General features: G+C 38.8%; 1 protein-coding gene and 1 pseudogene across 2 annotated transcripts; one reads left to right on the forward strand and one right to left on the reverse strand.

Moving 5' to 3' along the window:
* Positions 1 to 3177: 3177 nt before the first annotated feature.
* Positions 3178 to 4223, reverse strand: LOC101392340 (ras-related GTP-binding protein D pseudogene; annotated as a pseudogene).
* A 5197-nt stretch (positions 4224 to 9420) lies between these two features.
* On the forward strand, positions 9421 to 16881 carry KIAA1586 (KIAA1586 ortholog). Of its 2 annotated transcripts, XM_087438756.1 has the most exons (4): positions 9421 to 9680; positions 10185 to 10268; positions 13387 to 13467; positions 14369 to 16881. In XM_087438756.1, exons 1-4 carry the CDS (start codon positions 9660 to 9662, stop codon positions 16532 to 16534), a joined length of 2352 nt encoding a protein of 783 aa, XP_087294882.1. In that variant the 5' UTR covers positions 9421 to 9659; the 3' UTR covers positions 16535 to 16881. The 2 variants fall into 2 exon arrangements, with proteins under 2 accessions (XP_087294882.1, XP_087294883.1); XM_087438757.1 differs by lacking the exons at positions 9421 to 9680; positions 10185 to 10268 and adding an exon at positions 10275 to 11913.
* Positions 16882 to 17682: the final 801 nt, after the last annotated feature.

The following is a 17682-nucleotide window of genomic DNA, read 5'->3' on the forward strand; positions in this document are numbered from 1 at the left end:
CATCTTCATCTGTCCCGTGACATTTTTCTGTGACTGTCTTTCATGCCTTTGTCAATTGTGCAGCTCTTTTTGACATTTTTTCTTACAAAATCTTCGTCCTGATGTTGTGGCATAGCCTTTCTTCAGCACTTGTTTTTGAATGACACGGTTTTTCCGGGTCCAGCTATTTGCAAGTGGGTCCAGCATGGAGGGTGGAAGGGGCCAGGGCTCCCTTCCAGGGGTGACACCTTTCACAGGCCCTCTCTCTGCTGTCACAGAGACCACTGATTCTGGCAGTACGGCCCCTCTGAGACATCTTTTGTGTGGCCCTGCTCCCTCTGGTTCTCTGCCCCCAGCTGAGTCTGGGAGGATTTCTGTCAGCAGCACCGCATCCCAGGCCCTTCAGCAGCAGCAGAAGCAGAGGACAGACGGAGCCCCTGCACTTCCGGAGGGGCCTTCACCTTCAGGGAGCGTTTCAGGATGGAGTAGCATCCAGTAATATTATCTCTCGTGATATTTGGGATATACTTACACTGAATAATTACTCATTCATCTTCACTTCAAATTTATCTGGATGTCCTATATTTTTATTTGCTAAACCTGGCCACCCTATGCTATCAAGAGCCTAATGTAATTCTTTTTTTTTTTTTTCTTTCCCCCCAAAGCCCTAGTAGATAGTTGTTATGTCATAGCTGCACGTCCTTCTAGTTGCTGTATGTGGGACTCGGCCTCAGCATGGCCGGAGAAGCAGTGCGTCAGTGCGCGCCCGGGATCCGAACTCAGGCTGCCAGCAGCGGAGCGTACTCACTTAACCGCTAAGCCACAGGGCCGGCCGCCTAATGTAATTCTAATTCTCATTCTTTTTTTCAGGATGTGTTTCCCCATCCTCCCTGAGGCTCTTTTGATTTTCACTTTCCCTGATGTACTAGAATTTCATGAAAATATGCCTTGTTGTGTATTCTTTTTCATTCATTGTGCCGGGTATATGATGGACCCTTTCAATCTGGATACCTGTAGCCTTTAATTCTAGAAAATATATATGAGAGCTATTATACATAAAGTATATAGTTATATATAATATCTATATAAAGTATATATAGCAAGTATATATAATACTTCACAAATAATATTTTTATATTACTTTAATTATGGGAAATATATATGGGATATATGAAATACACAGTAAATATGTATATATAATATATAAAGTATATATAATAAGTATATTATATATTGTATAATATGTAATGCTATTATATCATATCCATATTATTTGTATTATACTAAATAGTGTTACAAAAGCCCTCAGTGTCCCCGATGGTCCTGGTTATAACGATTCTGTTGATGATGGTGGAGATGATAGAGGCCTCTCCCTCCTTCCACCCCAACTCTTCTTGCATTACTGTCCTTTGGGATTTATTCATTTCTTTATATTCCTTTAGCAAGGAATCAGGAGAAAAGTGGAGTATCACTCAGTGTTCTTTCTTTTTCACAAATTTCCTATTTTCATAATAGTCACAAATGTATTCCTCCAGATGAATTTTTAAATCCTCTGCCAACTTCCCACTCTCAAAAAAAATCTTGCTGGGGCCAGCCCCATGGTGTAATGGTTAAGTTTGGCACACTCTGCTTCGGCAGGCAGGGTTCGGATCCGGGCGCGGACCTACACCACTCATCAGCCATGCTGTGGCGGTGACCCACATGAGGAAGGAATTGGCACAGATGTTAGCTCAGGGCAAATCTTCCTCAGGAAAAAAAAGAAACAAACAAACAAAAATCTTGCTGAAATTTTTGTTGGAATTATACTTAAGTAATTTTCTAATCTGGGGAGAATTTATCTTTACAAAACTGATTCTTCCTATCTAAGCACAAGGTCAGCATTAAATTTTAGTTTTTCTATTCCTCAGTAAACATTTACATTTTTCCATATAGATCCTACACATTTCTTGTTATTTTAATGCCTAGGTATTTTATGTTTATTGTTACTATATAATTGATCACTATTATATAGAAAAACTGATGTTTGTGTATCTTTCTTTTTTAAGCACCTATTTTACTGTACTTTTAAGCATCTACCTTACTCTATTTTTTTCTTTTCTCTTGGTTTTCCTGGCCAAAGAAAAATTCTTCAAACAATGATAGTTTTGCTTTCTCTTTTTAAAACTTTTTGCTATTTTCTCTTCCTTATTTCATTGCATTGCTTATAATTCCCAAAACAATGTTAAATGATAGCAGTGATAGGAGGCATTTTCATTTTATCCCTCTCTTGGTCTCTGTCAATATGATAGGGGATGAATGCTATCTATCTCATTATAGTTTAATTTGCATTTCTCTATTTACAGATGTTTAAGGGGGAAATCATTTGGCCTCTGATGTTACTCTAACCAAGTGGCAGCTACAGAAAAGCCTCCAGAAACCCTGCAACTTAGTGACATTCTTATTTCTCTCCAGCGACAGGCACCATTTTGGAACTCTGGTCCCAAAGGTTCTAATGAACAGTAACGCAGCAAAAAGAAATAACCTCTCTGTATAAAATGAACATAGAGAAGTGTGTTGAGGTAAAGAGCTTCATAAAAACTGTCGAGTACGGAAGCACTGCCACGGCTATAGAAGGTTTTAGATAAGTTTGCTGCTAATATTATTCTACAAAACTCTTGTTCACACCACCTATAAACAGGGGACAGATCGTGCGGCTCCTGGAGCTTGCCACTCCATCTGTTCCTGCTCCACTGGACAATGGTTTTTCTCAATGGTTGGTAGCCAAGGTTCCCAATGACTTATAGAAAGCCATTGCCAATGAATCGCTTTTTGCTTAATTTCTGACTGCCATATAGATATGGACTATATTATGCATGTCCTTGACACCAATACAGAAAAAAGCTTAGAAAAAGTTGTTTTATTCAAGTTCAGTTCAATGAGAAAAAACATGAAAAAGTGCAAAATATACACAGTCCTGGCAGTTGTCATATGGCATTTTTCTGACTACGGGACCACAGAAGTCTACATTTGTGTAACAAAATTACAATGGATTTCATTTCATTGTTAATATACACGTTTTTGGTTCAAAGTGCTTACTTTATTTAACAAAGAGAAGATCAAGAGGGTTGCAGGATTTTTTTTTTTTTTACAACAAATCCATGTCACAGGTCCTAATTTCTTTCTTCACCTTCCTTTAGTGCAATGCAGGGAGCAGCCTCATCAAAAAGGTCTGATTTCAGAAGATGTTCCTGAAACCTCACCTAGAGCAGCACTCTGGGGACTCATTAGGGGTGGCTCCTTTTTCCTTCGAGATGTTACCATTTTCATTCTTACCTCAAAAACTTCATAGATAGCCTTTCAGAAGCAATGAAAATTATAATCAATAAGCCCTTTTCTCTCAAAGATTTCCTCTCCAACAAAGCAAGCAAGAGCCAGAAATACTATCATTTCTTTTAAATAAAGAAGCATTGTAATATTCAGCTTTATAATGACTGTTGATTCGTTGTCATGGGGGGTTCCTGCTCCACCTTCTTTGAGACCATAAATTCTAGAGATATCAATAACCACGCCTATCATATCACGGCAGAGCTCATAGCTTTGCTGGGGTAGTACCAGCCACAATATAAAATCTACTGACCACATGAAAGAGAAATGCCTTACCAATTCCAGAATTTGACAGAAAGATGTTCAGCAAATTCTCCACAGTTGGGAGATATGGAATCAATTCTGAGCTACTTTGCTAAAAGCTTCAAACATTGAAGGATCATATACGGTTGTCAGATAAAAGCTGAGGTGAATTTTTTCTAATTCAGCATCTGCAATGTCATTGTTGGCTCTGTGGTGAATATCTCTTTGGGTTTCAATTTTGTGGTCATCTGACAGACCATCCACTTTGTGAATAAACACCTCAAATTTGATATTGGTGTTTACTTTGTAGGCCCTGGTTACCATGAGATGGAGCTTGGCCAGGGCTTCCATGTAATCATCCTAGGGGTCAACAACAAATATCAGCGTTCCTGTTCCCCTGAAGATCATGTCAGAGTGGGGTCAAAAACGTCAACGTGTCCTGCGAAGTCCCAAATCTGAACATTAACAAAGGAGCAGTTGGAAACATTTTCCTGGCATATCTTGTTGGTGCTCCCCAAGAACAGTGTTTGATTGGGAGACATTTTGTGAAAGACAACTTTCTGAATAGACCACTTGCTCCTTCTACTCAGGCCCAAGAGCAGGTTTCTGGGCTTCATCTCAGTGCTAAAGGGTGGGGGTCAAGCTTCCTTGCCCACCACTTGCAACCTATTTCTGAATTGAGGCTTTGTCTGGAGCTTCACGTGAGCCCTGGAGGCATGGGCCAGGCAATGGGTTCATAGTGTGTCCGGAACTCCCTCCCCCATCCCACATGCCTGCCCATGGAGAAGTCAGCCAGAGTGCCTAATGTACATTCCTGATGTAAAAAACAAAACAAAACAAAAAAACCTCTCAGAAAATTAGGAATCCCAGAAACATTTCTCAAGCCAATGAAGGGCATCCATGAAAAATCTACAGCTAACATCATACTTAATGATGAAAAACTGAATGCTCTCCCTCTAAAATCAGAAAGAAATCAAGAACGTTCACTCTCACCACATATATTCAAAATTGCTGTGGAGCTTCTAACTAGCGCAATAAGCCAAGAAAAGAAATAAAAGGCATCAAGGTTGGAAAGGAAGAAAACTGTCTTTGTTCACAGATGACAGGTTTATCTATGTAGAAGATCTAATAGAATCTCCAAAAGATTATAACTAATAAACGAGTTCAGCAAAGCTGCAAGATACAAGATCAATATACAAAAATCAACTGTATTTCAGTTGTTGGGTCAGTAAGATGGCAGAATAGTTTTCCACCATTATCTCCACTCATGATGACAGTGTCTTTGTGGGAGTCCGGGAATCTAGTGGAGAAGCTCCAGCACACCATTGAAGCAAAAAAAAAAAAAACCTGAGAATAAACGGATCAAAGAGGGTAAAAACAGTTTCACTTTACCCACATCACCATTTTCCTGAGGTGGCATGGCTCAGTGCCCAGAGAAACCTCCTTGGTCCATGATTTCTCCCACGGGGGTAAGTAAGAGGTAGTGAATGAGCGCTCACCTTCCCCAGCCATGCCAAATGCTGCCTAGGAGGCCCATTTCTTTCTTGCCCAGTCAGAATACTGAGAAAATTGGCATGGCTGAGTGCTTGGGAGAGGCTGGGAGCAGGGAGGAGAGACAGGGACTCACAGTAACCAGAGCTTGGAACTTACAGAGGGCCAAAGATCCTACTAAGTGATTGACAGCCTCCATAAGGAGGCCTGCCCACCAGCAGCTTGGGACACCTCACATGTGGACCTCCCCAAATGGCTCATGGACACCCTGAATGGTCTGTTCATGGATTGGAAGAATAATATTGTTAAAATGTCCATACTACCCCAAGTGATCTACAGACTCAATTGCAATCTCTATCAAAATTCCAACAGCATTTTTCACAGAAATAGAACAAACAATCCTAAAATTCTTATGGAACCACAAAATACTCTCCAGTCGATCTTCAGAAAGAAGAACAAATCTGGAGGCATCACAATTTCGGATTTCAAATCGTTTTACAAAGGTATAGTAACCAAAACAGCATGGTATTGGCATAAACGCAACCATACAGACCAATAGAACAGAATAGAGAGCCCCAAAATAAAACCACTCATATACTGTCAACTAAACTTTGACATGGACACTAAAAATACACACACACAAAGGATAGTCTCTTCAATAAATGGTGTTGGGAAAACTGGATATTCACATGCAAAAAGATGAAATTGGACCCTTATCTTACACAATACACAAAAATTAATTCAATCTAGATTAAAGACTTAAATGTAAGTCCTAAAACTGTAAAACTAATAGAAAAAAACATAGGGGAAAAGGTCATTGACATTAGTTTTGGCAATGACTTTTTGGATATAACACCAAGAGCACAGACAACAGAAGCAAAAATAAACAAGTAAACTACATCAAACTAAAAAGCTTATGCACAGCAAAGGAAACCGTCAACAAAATGAAAGGGCAACCTACAGAATGACAGAAAATATTTGCAAACCACATATCAGTAAGAGGTTAATATTCAAATATATAAGGAACTCATACAACTCAATAGCGAAAAAACAAATAACAATTAAAAAATGAGCAAAGGACCTGAATAGACACTTTTCCAAAGAAGATGTACAAATGGCCAAAAATTATATGAAAAGGTGCTCAACATCATTAATTACCAGGGAATGCAGATCGAAACCACAATGAGATATCACTTCACACCTGTTAAGATGGGTATTATCAAAAATTCAAAAGATGACAAGTGTTGGCCAGGATGTGGAGAAAAGAGAACCCTTGTACACTGTTGGTGGGAACGTAAATTAGTACAGCCATTATGGAAAACAGTATGGAAGTTTCTCAAAAAATTAAAAATAGAACTATGATATGATCCAGAAGTGGGATTTCCTCATATATATGTGAAGGAAATGAAATCAGTATCTTGAAGAGATAGCTGCACTCCCATATTCGTTGCACCATTGTTCACAATAACCAAGATATGGAAACAATCCACATATCTGTCGATAGATGACTAGACAAAGACAACATGGTACAGATACACAGTGGAATACTATTCAGCCTTAAAAAAGAAGGAAATCCTGCCATTTACAGCAACATGGATGAACCTGGAGGACACTATGCTAAGTAAAATAAGTCACACACAGAAAGACAAATACTGCATAATCTCATATGTGGAATCTAAAAAAGTTGGACTAATGGAAACAAAGAGTAGAATGGTGGTTATCAGGGGCTGTGGAGGTGGGGGAAATGGGGAGACGTGGTCTAAGGGTGCAAACTTTTAGTTATACGATGAATAAGTTCTGTATAGCACGGTGACTATAGTTAATAATAATGTATTATATACTTGAAATTTTCTAAGAGAACAGATCTTAAGAGTTATTACCATACACACAAAAAATGATAACTATGTGAGGTGATGGATATGTTAATTAGCTTGACTGTGATAATCATTTCACAATGTATAATAATATCAAAACATCATGCTGTACACCTAAATATACACAATTTTTATTTGTCAATTATACCTCAATAAAGCTAGGGGAAAAAATCAGTTTTATTTCTGTAATACCAATAACAATCAGAAATTGAAATTTGAAAAACCATACCAATTACAATAGCATCAGAAAATACAAAATAGCAACTAAACTGACAAGATACGTGATTCAGTGTATGTATCTGTACACTGAAAACTACAAAAAGTTGCTGAGAGAAATCAAAGAAGCCCTACAACAATTTGAAACAAAAGATAAAGCTGGAAGACTAACACTACTTGATTTCAAGACATTGTAAAGCTACAGTAATCAAGACAGTATGGTACTGGTGTCAAGATAAATAAATTCATCAATAGGACATAATAGAAAGTACAGAAATATGCCCACACATAAATGCACAATTGGTATTTGACAAAGGTGCAAAGGCAATTCAGAGGAAAAACGATAGTCTTCTCAATAATTGGTGCTGGAACAATTGTATATCCATACGCAAAAGCATGAACTTCAATCCATACCTCACACCATATACAAAAATGAACTTTAAATGAATCACAGACCTAAAATTAACACTTAATTCTAAAATTTCTAGGAGAAAATATTTGTAACCTTGCTTAGACAAAGATTTTTTAGGTACACTACCAAAAGCATGATCCAGAAGAGAAAAAATTGACAAATCAGACTTCATCAAATGTAAGAAATTCTCTTTGAAAGAATATTTTAAGAAAATGAAAAGACAAGCCACAGACTGAGAAAATATTTGCAAATCACATATCTGTTAAGGACTTGTATCTAGAACAAGTAAACAACTTTCAAAATTCAATTAAAAAAATCCATTTAAATAATGTACAGAAGATCTTAGACACTACCAATGAAGATATATGGATGTCAAATGAACACATAAAAAGATGCTCAACGTTATTAGTCATTAGGTTAATGCAAATTAAAATCACAGTGCAATATCACTACACACCTATTAGAATATCTAAAATGAAAAATACTATCCCCACAGCAATTATTGAATTGCAGGGTTTGAGCATATTTGGGTTCTAGCCACACAATTACTGCTTGTTTTCCAAGAGCTTAAGTGAATGATTCCCATCTGCAACCTATCAAAGTACATGTTCCACTGAACTCGCACCAGCACATTAGGTACATCTTTTAAATGCAAATCTCTCCTAGACATTTAAGGGATTTAGAAATGGTTAATTTACATGCAGCTTTTGGGATGATCATTGTGGCAGGTCCCTCTTGCTCTCAGCTTTCCTCCACGAGTACCAAACTTACTTTGTACAAATGTACCTGTAGTTTTAGTGCACTTTTGTGGAAATGCAAAAAATAGAACAGATGCATCAAATCTAGCTACGTAATTACATGCCATATTCTCATTTAGACTGGCAAAAGCAAGCCTTCTACTGAGGAAGTAAATACCTGCTAGGCTCAAATAACATACGTAACGCCAGCTGAAAAATTAACAAGAGACAACATTTCTCCCAAAGAAATACTGGATTTGCAGAGTCAAGGTGACTTGGGTGACTTCTTTCTTATTCAATGAGAAACTTTGTTCTCTAAAATCTCAAGAGTACCAGACACTTTGTTGTTTGAAAATGTATTGTAAGAATGAAATATCCCTTTCTTGGCTGGTCACTTGAGATAGAGACAGCTTCATATTCCAAACCTGGTGCAGGGCTACAGATAAGGGGGTTTGGGGCACAATACATAAAATCTACGTTAACTTTGTGGTTTCCAAGTTAATAGGACTGCGGGTCCACTTTGCAGTCCAGATGTGATGTTGAACTCTTACACACCCCTAATTGGCTTGGAACGTATCAAAACACTGTTTCACTTAAATTTCACCTACCTCTACTCTTCCGTAAAATCTTATAACTCTACTCTTTCCTCTAGTGAGATGCCTCGTAGTTCCTCTGTTGTAGGATCTCGCTCATTGTAGGCCAGGGTCGAAGTCATAAAGGTGATTTTTGTGGGACTACAGATTTTTCAGACTACAGGCTGATAAGGCTAGGAGAAAAAGCTTTAAAAGAATGTTCTCAGTTACCAATCGTTTGTGTGCAAATACGTATTGAAAAGAAAAAGGTCCGCCACTATTTTAGTAAGGCATATCTGAGCAAACCACACAAAAGCATTTTAACACGATTGACCTACTGTTTAGACCAATATCTGACTGTTAAAAAAAGAGAGAAATTGAGAGAACGCCACATATTATTCTGTTTTAGTAGAGCAACAACCTACAAGAACGTACGCCGTAGCTCAGAAGCCTTTTCCACTCTGAGACGCGCGGGGCGGTCTGGGCCAGAACTACAATTCCCGGCATCCTGCGCGCGCGGGGAAGGCGAGCCGGGAGCGTGCGGAGGCGGCTCCGGGGATAGCTGCCGGAGCGGGCCGCTCCTCCCTTTGAAGCGGTTTTGCACCTCTTTCCGCCCGCGGCGTCGGCGCTCACGCAGGGGCGGGTCACAGCGGCGCGGAGCGGCGCGGAGCGGGGCGGGCGGGAAGGGACGTCGTGGCGGCGGTGGCGGCAGGTCCAGCGGTGGCGGCGCGGCCGGCAGGAGCGGGGTGCTGGCGGTCAGGCCGTGGGAGACATGGGAGAGCCGGGGCCGGAGGTGAGCAGTCGGGCGGGCGCCGCGGGGTCCTCACCGGGCCGCGAGGGCCCGCCTTCCGTCGGGGCTGAAGCCTGGCGCTCGGCCGCGGCGGCGGCGCGATGCCCTCGGCGTCCCGGCCTGATGCGGGGCCGCGCGGGGGCCGGAGCAACAATGGCCGCCCCCGGCCCTGCCCCGGCGCCGGGCCCGTGGTGCCGCTGCCCTGCCGGGGAGCGACGCTGTGAGGCGGGCCTGCTCCTCGGTGGTGAGCGTGCGGCCTCCTCCCCGGGGCGACGGGGAGTCGGGGGCCGGGGGCTCGTTGTGGGGCGCGGTCCCCCAGCCCCACGCCCGCGGCGCGACCCGACCCCGCCGAGTCCCGTCCTCAGCCGGGCTCGCGGGGCGTTGTGCTCGCTCGCTGCGCTCGAGAGCTTTCTGTCCCAGAAGCTCTGCCTTTTTGGTTGCTTTGGAAGAAGCTCTTCCCGCCGGTGTGTGGCTGTATAGATAAGCGTGTTCTGGCTTATTTTATAGATCGTAGAGTCTGTCCCTCCAGCGGGGCCTGAGGCGTCGCAGTCGACGACGGAGGAAAACGAAGATGACATTCAGTTTGTTAGTGTAAGTAGCGGCGGTGTTCGGGTTTTCCGAGTGGAAGACTGTGTGGTTGGTAAACCGTTGTGATCCCGCCTCACCTGTTCGTCCATCGCTCCGCAGACGTGTGTGAGTGTGGTGGGTACCAGACTCCGTGGAGCGTGGCCTAGGAATAGGGCACTGCCGGCAGAGGTCTCGGAGCGACCACGGAGCCACCACAAAGACTGTGGCCTGCAGGACACGTACGCGCAGTCACGCTCCTCCTGCCTTCGCTTAGAGCCGTTTTATGTTTAATCTGCAGGGGGTTCTGGGCGCTCAAGACCGTGTTTTGAAATGGGGCAAGAGTAACTGCTAAGAGATGACACCCAGCGTAGGGAGAAGGGAAGGCTGATGATGAAGAAGGAGGTAGAGAAGAAGGGTTGCGAGAACTCGGAATGTGAGCATTATGTATCTTCATAGCGTGAAGGCAGATAGCTAGAAGACTTCACTAATCTCTGCGATCATCACGTTACAGCATAGCACAAGTGATGTTCATAATGAAGATCCTGCATCACCAGGAACATACTGTATTTTTCTGAGTTTATTCCCTTTGGGACAGTAGTTGTCAAGCAATAAAGTGTGAATGTGCAGATTCCTGTACCCCACTCCAGACCTGTTGAGTGAAAATTTCAAGGTGCAGCCTAGGAATCTTCATTTTGGCACAAACACAGGGATATATGAGTCTCTGAACACACTTGGTAAAGTATTGGTTTTGAAAACCAAAGGGAGTGTTATGATACATTTTGGGATGATTTTCACCCCAAATTCTTCAAGTTTTACAAAGCCACCATTTAAAGTGGTTTCTTAGGGGGGCTGGCCCCGTGGCTTAGCGGTTGAGTGCGCGCACTCCGCTGCTGGCGGCCCGGGTTCGGATCCCGGGCGTGCGCCGGCGCGCCGCTTCTCCGGCCATGCTGAGGCCGCGTCCCACATGCAGCAACTGGAAGGATGTGCAGCTGTGACATGCAACTATGTACTGGGGCTTTGGGGGAAAAATAAATAAATAAAATTAAAGTGGTTTCTTAGCTATGTAAAAACACTTCTACCCCAAACCACTCTTCTGATTTCTGTGATTAGCTGAGTTTGCTATTAAAGCTGTATAATTTTTCTTTAAATGAGTGCCTGTTTAATGATTTTTTAATATTGCTATAGTAGGTTTAAGGCAACCATGTAAATCACTTACTTTTAAAATCAAACAAAATTCTCTCCCTAAACATTGTAGTGTTGACGTTGTTGTTCTGGTAGGATTGTATAGTAATTCTTTACAAGATCTTTTCCTTGACATTCTTCCCCATTAATAATGCATGTAGTAGTCTTTTCTTGACACTTCAAGTTGTAGAAATGTAGGGGTACCAAGAGGGGTTGTGTGCTGACGCTGCCTCCCCTATGGTGAGAAGTAAGTGATGTATGGAAATTGAACAGCCAGTGTTTGTTTTTTGTCCTGAAAAACATTTGGAAAGAGGATTCCTTGGGTCTAGGAAAAATAATTTTGGTTCCTCCTGACAGTGGTATGAAGACAAGCGAATGGGACCCCGATCTTGATGGTGTTTTGTGCACCTGTAATGAGGAGTGACACATGTATTTATGATCTGTGTGCCTTACTTTGAGAAACGCAGGAGGAATCTACAAAACTAAGGTTGGAAAAATAAATAGGTATAAATTTGTGTAATACTCTGAGGAATAAATAATTGTAAATTCTAACTGAATTAATATATCAGCTTGTATTCAGCTGAGGTTTAAAACTCTTAATTTAACTTTTATTTTATATAGAGAGAATCTTTTGTATCTTTGCATCCAGAGATTTGTACATCCAGCTTGATAGAATCTCTTATATTTAGCCTTGTTTCCAAATAGAGGATGAAAGATGTGACAGCTCCATGAGGAGAAGTGAATTGTATGCTCTAAGTGGAATTGCAGTACCAGAAAGAACTTAGTAAAAATATTCCTATTGCCTTTAAATGGTGCTATATAAAAAACAATGATAATATAATTCTACTTTAAAACACATTCAGAGACGGAATTTACTTCTTCTATAACCCCATCCTATGCTGGGCTCCACCAGGCTATACTTATTTCTCTGTGTTTTTTGTAGTACCGTCCAGTAAAGATGAAATGCTGCTGGGTACATTCTCTGCTTGAGAGTTCTTCAGATACAAAAAGAACATTTTGTGTTGTTTTTATATCTTTTATCAACAAGTATATTACTACTTGATGTATTCAGATTTGGATTCCTTAGTCTTTTTGTATAAATCTCATTTTCCAGCCTTTAGTCTGCATTATGGCACAGCATCCTCTTTGTGTTCTGCCATATACATAGCCCCAAACTAAACACAATATGCTGGAAGAAAGGAATAATAAAAATTTGGGGGTACAAAAAGAGCCCTTATCTTTGGTATAAATTTCATTGAAGTATAGTATACATACAGAAGAGTATACTTCCTCGTTGTTCTCCTTGCCTTCACTCTGTTTTTGTATTACATTACCATTTGTCTGGGTCGATTATCTTGTTACTAGTCTTCCCACGCTTTATATTCTCCCGATCTTCTTGCAACACAGCTCTAATTTTGTTCCCGTCTCAACACTATATTGATTCCTTTGCCTACAGAATAAAATCTAGGTTTTTGACCAGGTATTTAAGGCCTGGTTTATGTTGAAGGTAGTATGTGTGTAAAGAAAGGATTGAGAAGATTCAGGGTTTGATGTTTGGTTGTATAAGGATGTGGAGGATGAAGCCAAGCTGTCAAAGAACTCCATGATTTCAAGTTTAGATATCTAAAAGATTATTGATAACTATCCCAGTTAAAAAATATTGTACCATGGTATCTGAGTCTTTTTAACATTATCCCTGTACTATTTCCCATTTCAGAATCTACATGGCTTTATTCCTTTATATAGATTTAGGCTCTTTTTGGGTTTTGTCATCATTACATATTCATCTACTCTGAATCATTTTTGTGCTGCTTTTGTTTCTAATTATTCTGTGCCACCTGCAAGGCTTCTGACACAAGAATTCTTGCTATTCCAACAAAAAACAACCCCACTGATTGTAAATGCAAGTTCGGTTTGAGTGATTGTTCATGACTTGTAAATTTGCTCACTTCATTTTTAGGAAGGACCATCAAGACCTATTGTTGAATACATTGATTTGGTCTGTGGTGATGATGAAGAGCCTAGTACTTATCATAGTGATGTAAGTATATTATGTTTGTGTTTTTCCAATTTTGTAATTAAGTGCAGTAGTGTGCTTGCTTATAAGAACCAATTGTTAAATTTTTAAGAATTTTGTGAGCTGCATTGTTAAATATAGCCATTATTAAAAATTAAAGTATATAAACTTAGAAGTAAATAAATTATCATTACATTTGAGGTAATAACTACTCAAAACTCCCCATATCCTAATATCTATGCACTTGAAGTTGTTTACATCTGTTATATCTGTTTGGTGAGAATACTATATAACAGTGTGCTCCTGCAGCATGATGGAAGTATTTACACCAAGGTAATCGGCAAACAACAAATCAGGGCTTGATTTATTACTTGTTGATTGTCTAAACTAAAAGTGATAGTTAAAATGTTAATGCGGATTAAGTCTAACAATGTGATATGTCTCTAACTGCTAGACTGTGTGCTATGTGAAAAATTGAGGAAATCGTGCATTATTTGAAAACCCTTCATTGATTCAACAAAAAGGTTGATGTCATTGATGAATGAGTGGAGTGCTGATATACATCTTCATTTTTTCACTTTCATCTTATTCATTAATGGAAGTGAAAATATCAAACACTCTTCACATTGGAACTATATTCATTTATAAATTATATGAGCAACTTCTTTGTTGAATTGCATGATAAACATTCAGTCAGATTTTGTGACATTATTATTGGCTATAGAATTTTAAAAAGTGATAGTGGGTTTTTCAAGAAATAGCAAGTTGTATTGAAGTTATAGGTATAAACTGAAAATCAAGGTAAGTATTTTAGTTTAAAATTTATTTCTAAAAGTGTTTAAAGAAATCATTAATATAACTTTTTTACATTAACCCTTAAAGTATTGTTATGAATTTTACTTACATATGTAAAATTATTTTTCAGATTGTGTTCCCTAAAATGCCAAAACGACAGGGTGATTTTTTGCATTTTTTAAATGTGAAGAAGGTGAAAACAGACACAGAAAGTAATAATAGGAACAAAAATCACTGTGGATTGTGTGAATCAAAGTTTGAATATATTGAACAACCAGTCATTGAAGAAAAACCATCATGTTCATCAAAAGAAGAAATAGATAATCATGTGCTTCCAGATTGTTGGAATGAAAAACAAGCATTTATGTTTACAGAACAGTACAAATGGCTTGAAATAAAAGAAGGTAAATTAGGATGTAAGGATTGCTCAACAGTTCGGCATTTGGGATCGAAAGCGGAGAAGCATGTCCATGTGTCCAAGGAATGGATTGCGTATTTAATAACTCCTAATGGCAGTAATAAAACTACTAGACAGGCTTCTCTGCGGAAAAAAATTAGGGAACACGATGTTTCTAAAGCGCATGGTAAAATTCAGGATTTGTTAAAGGAATCAGTTAATGACTCAATTTCTAATTTAGTGCATAAACAAAGTAATAAAAATATTGATGCTACTGTAAAAGTTTTCAATACTGTTTACAGTTTAGTAAAACATAATAGACCTTTATCTGATATTGAAGGGGCAATAGAGTTACAAGAGAAAAATGGAGAGGTCAATTGTTTAAATACGCGATACAGTGCAACAAGAATAGCAGAACATATTGCAAAAGAAATGAAGATGAAGATATTTAAGAATATTATAGAAGAGAATGCCAAAATCTGTATTATAATTGATGACGCATCTACAGTTTCGAAGAAAAGCACTCTAGTGATTTATCTCCAGTGCACAGTTCAGTCAGCTCCTGCACCAGTTATGTTATTTGTTGCTTTAAAAGAATTGGTGTCAACCACAGCAGAGTGTATTTTCAATACATTATTGAGTACTTTAAATGATTGTGGCTTTACTAATGAATATTTGAAAGCAAATTTAATTGCATTTTGTTCTGATGGTGCTAATACAATGCTGGGAAGAAAGTCTGGAGTAACTACAAAGTTGTTAGAAAGTTTTCCTGAAATCATTATTTGGAACTGTTTAAACCATCGATTGCAGTTGTCACTTGATGATTCAATATCTGAAATAAAACAAGTTAATCATTTAAAAATATTTCTTGATAAAATTTATTCCATTTATCATCAATCTAATAGAAATCAAAAGAAGCTTTTAGAAACTGTAGCTAAAGATCTTGAAGTGGAAATTGTTAAAATTGGCCGGGTAATGGGACCAAGATGGGCAGCGTGCAGGTTACAAGCTGCTACTGCTGTGTGGCACGCCTATCCTGTGTTATATATGCATTTTTCTCATTCTTATTCTGGTTTGGCAAAGAGATTAGCTAACATTAATTTCTTGCAAGACCTTGCTTTAATGATTGACATTCTTGAAGAATTTTCACTACTTTCAACTGCATTACAGTCAAGATCAACTAACATTCAGAAAGCACAGAAGTTTATCAAACGTACCATAAGAGCTTTGGAAAATTTAAAAATTGGTACTGGGAAGCATGAGTCACAAATTGAAGGTTTGATTAAGTCAGATAAGTTTAAAGGTATTCCATTTAACAAAAGTAATAAATTTAATGCCCTTCCTAGGAGTATGTTACTAGAAAATGTAATTCGACACATGAACTTACGTCTTTTATCTGACAGGAACCATGATGAAAGTATTTTTAATTATTTTGATTTGCTAGAACCTTCTACATGGCCCTATGAAGAAATAACTTCACCATGGATAGCTGGTGAAAAAAAATTATTTCATCTATGTGAAATTTTAAAATACGAGATTGATTTGAGTGATTTTCGGGAATTTGTCAATAATAATATAAAATCAAACAATGTTTCAATTCCTGCAAGTATACAAAAAGCTAAAAAGATAGTTAGCACTATTGCAATCAATAGCACTGCAGCTGAAAGAGGTTTCAATTTAATGAACATAATTTGTACAAGGGTGAGAAATAGTTTAACAATAGATCACATATCAGATTTGATGACAATAAATTTGTTGGGGAAAGAGTTAGCAGATTGGGATGCAACTCCGTTTGTAAAATCCTGGTCAAATTGCAACCATAGGTTGGCTACAGATACAAGAGTTCGGCAAAAATCAAAAACCTATGAGAATCGGTTGGCTGTATGGAACTTACAATAAAGAGTATTGTGTATGCTTTTATCATTTGTAAATTGTATGCTACCCATCTTTTATATACATAAATTTTTTTTTTTAAAGCCAGTAGTTAAACTTTTATCAGCACGTTGCTGTTTAAAAGGGATTCTCCAAAGAGGTAAAGTTGATTGCTTTTAGGAGCTATAGTTTTTTAGAGGTTGCCCCGTGTCTGCTAGAGTGAGCCATAACATGTTCCAAGGAGTGCTGTACAGAACATCCAACCATTTCCACTTTTGCTTTGTTTTACTTTAGTAAAGATGCAAGAGAATAGCAGAACCCAGATAAGATCTAAGCTGGAAATTATATCAAATAAAAGAGAAGTGGAATTAAAACTGCAAGCCTTTTGGCTCTTATCTTTCTCATATCCATATCTGCACTATCTAATACAATAGCCACTAGTGACATGTGACTACTAAGCACTTGAAGTCAAGTTCAGTAGGACTGAGAAAGTAAATTTTTTTTTTAAATAATTTTATTTACTTATTTTTCCCCCCAAAGCCCCAGTAGATAGTTGTATGTCATAGCTGCACATCCTTCTAGTTGCTGTATGTGGAACGGCGGCCTCAGCATGGCCGGAGAAGTGGTGCATCGGTGAGCACCCGGGACCCGAACCCGGGCTGCCAGCAGTGGAGCACACGCACCTAACTGCTAAGCCATGGGGCTGGCCCTGAGAAAGTAAATTTTTTATTTAATTTTAATTAAACTAAAGCAGTGTAAAATATTTTGAACTCAACTTTCGTCTTTTCAGAAATATATTTGTTACCTTGCTTAAGTTATGATTGTTGTAGTGTGTCAAATCCGTGTGTCATGTCTAGTATCATATAAACACATCACTGATTGAGTTGGTGTCAACAGATGGATTCAATGCAAATTATTTTTTTCATGAATCAATGTAACTTGATGGCATGTTTATCTGAATATTTTATACAAACAGGAATAACAGTGAAACTTATATAAACCATAATTGGTAATTAAATTGAAATATTTAAATTGTTTTTCTAGTTTAGACATAATATGAACAAATTTTCAAATTCAAAATGAAGGCATACTGAAAAAGAAGTAGAGATGCAGAAGCTATACCACAACTGGAACAGTAAACAAAAAAGACTGGAGGAAGATGTGTTGCAGAGTTC

The sequence above is a fragment of the Ceratotherium simum genome, chromosome 13 (assembly GCF_057802395.1).
Source record: "Ceratotherium simum simum isolate JZ-2026a chromosome 13, ASM5780239v1, whole genome shotgun sequence".
NCBI classification, from domain to species: domain Eukaryota; kingdom Metazoa; phylum Chordata; class Mammalia; order Perissodactyla; family Rhinocerotidae; genus Ceratotherium; species Ceratotherium simum.